The 7,103-nt window shown below is 39.2% G+C and overlaps 1 protein-coding gene across 1 annotated transcript in view; it reads left to right on the plus strand.

Moving 5' to 3' along the window:
• Nucleotides 1–269: 269 nt before the first annotated feature.
• Nucleotides 270–7,103, plus strand: part of LOC116705418 (homeobox protein Hox-D4b) — a 16,158-nt gene continuing 9,324 nt past the window's right edge. The window contains exons 1-4 of the mRNA XM_032541593.1: nt 270–482; nt 634–677; nt 2,261–2,318; nt 2,470–2,517. Of these exons, the coding sequence (XP_032397484.1) occupies nt 390–482; nt 634–677; nt 2,261–2,318; nt 2,470–2,517 (243 nt within the window). The 5' untranslated portion in view covers nt 270–389. The remainder of the gene's footprint in view (nt 483–633; nt 678–2,260; nt 2,319–2,469; nt 2,518–7,103) is intronic.

Genomic DNA, 7,103 nt, shown 5'->3' on the forward strand with positions numbered 1-7,103 from the left:
GTGTGTGTGTGTGTGTGTGTGTGTAGTCCGGGTTTCTGGATGTAGCCTATAAGTGTGTGTTTATTTTAAGATGCAGCTTTCTCTTGCTGCTTCAGTTTCCAGCTGCCACAAATTCCACTTTCTGTCTGCACGATTTACACACGCGGGCCATAAAACCGTTTTACGAGCCGACACCGCGCGCCATTGGCCCGTTAACGGTCATGTGTGCGCGCGCAGCGCATACCCTCACGGACAGCCTTCCCTTTACCTCGCGCGTTCTCGGTAGCCCAGAGCTGCTTCTTGGCACCCGCGCGCCTCCATGGACGGTCTCTCTCTACATTATATCTTGCATCTTTCTGCAATATCTATAACCGGATGTGTCTAATTTATTCGTTAAATGTTACGTTTTAATGTTAAAACAAATTCCCCCAAACACATCCGATATAAAACAACGTTGCATTCCGACAGGAAGAACCTGGCTGTTCCCAGGCGGAAAACGATGCGTATGTAGATTTATTCTCAGTCTTTTCTCTCCTGTTTCGACTGTCTTGTCCTACAAACTTCTCCCAACTCATTTCTGACTGCAATTTCGTTTTTTTTTTAAATTCCCTCCAAGTTTTTAATTGGTTTCCTACTTTGTTGTGTTGCTCTCAGGATGCTGCAGAGGAAAATGGAGTCCAGCAGGCTGCTCACATCAGGTACCAACACTGAGCTTTGGCATCAGAAATACAGCTGTATTTAAATGTACTGTATTTATATAGCGCTTATACAGCTGTGGTGTGAAAACCAGTAGATATCTATCATTGCTCCACTAGATGCATGTGTGTGGAGATCTGATACAGTCATTATTATGCTCTCCTGCTGCTTATTATTCATGTCTATGGATCAAGAGGCTTTATTTGTATGTCACAGTTTAAAAGGATCTGCTAAATATGACAGAATATCAGAATTTGTATAACAAATTATACACTAGTTACTATGTTGTCTGCACTCTGGCACCAGCAGAATGTCTTTTTCACTAGCACATTGGATCAAACTAAAATAAGTTGCTATATGACTAGATTGCATATTTAGAGATACAAGGACTCCTGTCTAACTGTTCCTGTATTTCCAAATGCTCCTGCCAAGTCCTACGGCTAATGGAAAGGGAAACAAGAGAATAACAGCACCATCCTTTATGGGCCATTTGCATTTGGTTACAATCACCAGTCCTGATGCGGAAAATGGTATATCTACAGTTCAGGCTGTATATGTCTGTGTACAAACCAACAGATACTTCACTGTGTTGAAATATAAACAAGAAGGATATATCTAGATTACAAATTGTTTAAGGATGATGCTACGAGGCAAGTGCAGCCCTGAATAGCAGTCTTCATAGTGGTCATAAGACACACTCAAGCAATATCATGTAAAATGTACATGCATGTTTTGGGCTATATTCATACATATGCAGGTGTCTTATCCCACCAATATATTGTCTATCACATAAAGTACTGTTATATGTGGTGTTATGTGAAAGGATAACTAGTGTATGTGTTTGGTTTTCATTTTCAAACAGTAAAAGCTTTTAAAAAATGGGATTTTTGGTTCCACAAAGGATCATCTGCCCATCTGCACTAAACAGACAATCTGAAAGAAAATGTCTTCCTTTTACATTTTAGCATCTCCTTCTTTGTCTGGCTATGTTTCTTGATACTAAATCACATAGGCCTCTGTGAAAGAAATGGAATTTCTCTCTCCTCCTCCATAAAAAACGTACTGGGACAGATGGACAGAACAAGACAGAAAGAAGCCTTTGCCCGGTGTTTTTGCTTTCATTGACATTCTTTTTTTATGAGGGCAGCCTAAGTGTCAGAGAGACAAAGAGACAGTATTTTCTCTACTTTTGTGAATTTTAAATTTTTTTTTTTTTCTCATGGGGGCAGCAGGCGGGAAGTGAGAGATAGAGGGAAACAAAGACAGTATTTCACTGGTGCTGCTCAGTCAAGCTCAGCTGGCACTCAGTATTTACAACCTACTGCAATGCAGCAGGGAGTGTGTGTGTGTGTGTGTGTGTGTGTGTGTGTGTTTATGGGCCAATATGTGTGAGAGAAAGAAACAAAAGAAAGAGACAAAAGGAGACAGTGATGCAGAGAATGAGACAAACATTAGATTAAACCCAGAGCCAGACAGAAAGACAAAGACAGACGGACAGACAGAGCCTGAGATAGAAACTACATAGAGATAAATGCATTTGTATGTCAGTAAATTACAAAAAATGCCTGTCTCTGCGTCCTTGCAGGACGGTGCAAAGACTCCATATGCAGCCGCACATTTGCAAAGAAGAAACCAGCGTGCAGGTTTGTCGTGAGAGGCTGATTTCACTGCTTTCTCCTGATCAATCCAGATAATTGATAGTGATCATTTTCAGCTAAAGGGCCTTTCTGTCACAGCTTGTCTTTGATGTTTTCCCATGGACATTTCAATTTTTTCTTCTTTTTTTTTTTCCAGAACTCAAGCAGCTGGAGCAGTTTATCTGAAGTGAAGCAGTTGATGCAGGTAAAAAAAAAAATTTTTTTATTTTTATTTAATTATTTTTCAACAATGATTCAAACTGGTAATGCATTTTGTAGCATATAGAAAGACGGTTTAACATATAGTTGAGTAATTTTCTGTTAGATTAAACACTAAGATTATAACAAATGTAGCTGTTTGAGATAATGTTATGTCACATAGTAACATTTTTTTGTGGGGACAACCACATACTTATATCCTATTTAACATCGTTGCCAAAAGTGCTATTATTATTATGAGCCACCAGAGGGAGGTAACAGTACAGAAGTAGATGGCACATGCTGGGAAAGGAAACAAAAGACACAAACCTGCATTACAGCTGCACACTTCTATTAATTTGTTACATGAACTTTAAAAAAAGGATGAGTTTTTTTGAAACATGCATCATGAATGCAGATCTTTATGAAACTAATTATTTTTTTTAGACATGCATCATGAATGCAGATCTTCATGAAACTAATTATTTTTTTAGACATGCATCATGAATGCAGATATTCATGAAACAAATTTTTTTTAAGACATGCATCATGAATGCAAGGCTTCATGAAACTAATTTTTTTTTAAGACATGCATCATGAATGCAGATCTTTATGAAACAAATTATTTTTTTAGACATGCATCATGAATGCAGATATTCATGAAACTAATTTTTTTTAAGACATGCATCATGAATGCAGATCTTCATGAAACTAATTTTTTTTAGACATGCATCATGAATGCAGATACTTGGATCAATCAGACGAATACCTGCTTATAGCTCCTGGTACTGATGCAGCTACATCCGTATCCATCACTTAAATCTTAAGAAGTAACAGTCTACAACCAGCCTCGCTGGGCTTCCCACAGGCCGGAGCTGGCGCTGTTGTGCCCTTTAAACACTAGATGGCGCTACAGACTCAGGGCTGACGTTGGATCCAACAGCATCAGTACTCTGTGTTCAGAATCGGCGATAACGTCACCATCTTCCCCTCACCCTCCGGTTCAATCAACCTGGAAGTCATGAGCATTCTCTTCTCCCAGTTACCTTGAATGCACCTCGAAGAGGGCGACTTCATCCGCTCTGCTGTCCCGGGACATTTTTGCTTGGCCTGGACCCGATTTTATGCTACAGCTGCTGGGAGGCGTTATTAGGCAGAACGCCAAGCCGGGGCGCTATAAATCAGGGATTCAAGTGGGCTGCGGTGTAAAACCGGCGCTGACACGTTGTTAATTAAAGCAAACGGGTTCTTCTCCACAGCACTTCTCCAACCACTGAACATCTAGTGCACTGTGCCGTAACCTGTGCACCATTAACTATGTAATCCAGTGTCACAGGCGGTTACGGCTGATTAACATTGTTGGGGATACTTTTCAAAATTTGCTGAAAACGACACAAATAACTATTTAGCCTAACAAACAAAAAAATTAAAAAAAATTAAAAAAAAAAAACGATTTGGAAAAAATAATAAATGATTTGAATGTTTTTTTTTCCGCTGCACGTGATTAGATAGACATGTGCGTTAATGAAATGAGCGTTATCTGTCTTATTGACAGATGTCTTTTCCAATTCTGTTTGGCATTCTGCTATTATTATTATTATTATTATTATTATTATTATTATTATTATTATTATTATTACTAGGCTACTGTGCCTTTTGTTTTTAATGTATCGTTAAGTGGGTCTAATTTCAAGCAGGCCGTATTTATTTAAAAAGATATTTCTATGTAACTTTTGGTTCAATGTATTGTTTTGACACTTGAGCAGCCGCAGGGGTGCTGAGGACACACAACCACACACACACAGACCCGCGGAGTGTTTTCACAGAGCCAGTTTATGGCTTTATTGCTACCCATTTACGGAAATCAAAGCAGGAAACAAACGCTCCAAACAGCATTCCAGGAACATCCGGAAAAATGCAAACAGCGCTTAGTCTCTGCTTGTTTTGGAGGAAAGGAGTGCAGTGGGGGTCTCAGCACGGGGACAGCATGCAGACTCCGTTTTACGCACACGAAATATAATATCTAGCCTACGCACGGATTTTTAACACCATTCACAAATGTCCAACACAGTTTCAAGGAACAGGGGTTGCCTTCCAATATTATAGCAACAAAAGCCCTGATCACACCAAAGAAGGCAAATCAGTTCAAACACCAGAAACACAAAGATCAATTGTTTTCTTTGCTGTCTTAAAAAAGAGAGAAGAGAACCCGTATTTAGAAATAGGCTAAAAATAGAATTGAAAAGAGGAAACAACTACATTGAAACCACTCCAACCACTTTCTGCAAGTTCAGAGGAGCACACAACATTAGAGCCTCTTGTTTTATCTCCAACAGCTCAACGAAACCACAGAGATTGAAGCAGGGTTTTTCTTTTTTTTCTTTCTTAAGCGCCATTATCGAGTAAAGTGGCTCTCTGTGCAGGGCCTAATAATTTATGAACCCGCGTGGGAGCAGCCAAAAAGAAAAGGAAAAAAACAAGACGCTGAGCACGTGACGGTAATAAAGTGTGTTTTATTGCCGGCGGTTTGACAAGCCCCAAAATATAACTCAGAGAGAATAGCCGACAGGCGGCCAGATGGGATTGGTAGCCGATATTTGTCCGAAATCAACAGAATGCTCTTTGTGTCGCAGAGAGAAACCACGGAGACGGTTCCAATAATCGGCTTCGACGCGCTCCAACGGGATTTTGCCGAAACGAACATCGGGTTTTAGCGCGAGATTAGAACAGAACAAGTAAGTGGGGTTTTGTTTTCATATTTGACATAGATATGGAGTTATGACTGTAAAGGGTAGGGGGCAGATGGAGGGGGGGTAGGAGCCCCTGAAGGCCCAAGTGAGTGAGGGGGGGGGGGGGGGTCCAAGATCCACCTGTAGTCAACATATAATCTAATTAACTCACTCCAGAGGTGATAGTTTGGGCAGAAAGGGCACTCCTGTTCTCTCGGACATTCGGACATCTATTCCTCTCAAGGCCTCGTTTGGGGGAAATTCAAGACGTGTCTCAGTGGTAAGACCTGACATTGGTTCACATTAGATATTTTGTTGATGCTGTTTTTTTTTTTTTTAATTCATTTTTAATCTTGAGCTTATAAAGTCAAATGATAATTTCAAATGATGCTGCTACATCTAAACAACTAAATACAAGGGACAAACCTTCAATGAAGCGGGGGTATTACGTCATTTTAATGCTATTTTAAGATGCTTATATATCCACACCGCGTTCTTAAATAATGAAATATAGTTAAAAATATATGTGCAATGTTGCTGTGTGCCCTCACAGGGAAGAAAATCTTGAAGAATGATTAATAGGTAACTAAATATATCATGTCCTTGTGATCCTATTTGTTTAAACATATATAGTATATATTTTTAAAGTCAACAGAGGTCTATGTTTTCACACATTTTGTGGGAAGACCTGAGCATTATACAGCATATGTGTGTGTGTGTGTGTGTGTGTGTGTGTGCGCAATTTCCGCAGCATGTGTGTTCTTGAGTGGGCAGTACATCCTTTACTTTCTGTTGCGGCAAAACCTTCTTCCATATGTGGAGGATTATCAGGTTTAGGATTTTGACATCATGATCTCCCATAGGACCACAAAGGCTAGCCTAATAATAAAGATGATTGTAAATAAGGCTGGATGGTTAATATTCGCCATTGAAACGAAGCCTTGACCAAATCGTATCAGAAAGCACATTTTACATTTTGTTTATGTCTGCAGGCTGGATGATTAAAGGTTTGAGCAACTTCAGCAACATAACCTGCCGTGAGACTGGAAGCATGCAGGGAAAAATGATTTCTTATTCTGCTCGCAGTGGGGTGTGTGTCTGTGTGAGTGTGTGTGTGTGTGTGTGTGTGTGTATGTATGTAAACACAGTTTGAGTTATGTTAACATTTTACGACTATCTCTGGTCACACCAAGCCTCATAAAAACAGGAGCGAAAAGAAAACTATACACAGAACATTTTGGGGGACGTTGTTCCACGAGCGCGAGACAGGAAAAACACACGGACATTAATCTTTAAAAACGCTTAACTAAATAAGGTTCAGTGTTGTAGAATACTTCAGGTATACATTAGTTTACAGGCTCATTTTATCGTATAGATTGTACACAAACAGCTTAGTGTTCTGTAGACGAATGGTTAAAATATATTATTATTTTACCCAATATAGTATCGTTTATTATTATGGCAGAAAAGGTTTTTAAGTCCAGACTTTTTCTTCATAACATATGCTACTGCTTTTGGTATTTGTAGTTTTCTAGCCTATATGATTTGTGCGATGTAGTCGAAGTTGGCTTAATAAATAACTAATTCAACGTCTAATTTAAGACTAGGCTACTTCCTAATTCGATTATATTTATTTTACGATTTTTAAATGTAGGCCTATATTAGTGTATGAAACATTTTTTTGATTATAATTTGCAGTTATGTTATTTGGCTAATCCCGTTTAATTTCAAAGCCATTAAATTGATATGATTAAATCGGAATCACAATTCCCTCGTGCGTAACGAAACGACCAGTCTCATGCGGGCATAACATTTTCTAAAATACTGCAATTTTGAGTCTTAACACGATGCGGTCTGCATGTGT

The sequence above is a fragment of the Etheostoma spectabile genome, chromosome 17, assembly GCF_008692095.1.
Source record: "Etheostoma spectabile isolate EspeVRDwgs_2016 chromosome 17, UIUC_Espe_1.0, whole genome shotgun sequence".
Taxonomy (NCBI): domain Eukaryota; kingdom Metazoa; phylum Chordata; class Actinopteri; order Perciformes; family Percidae; genus Etheostoma; species Etheostoma spectabile.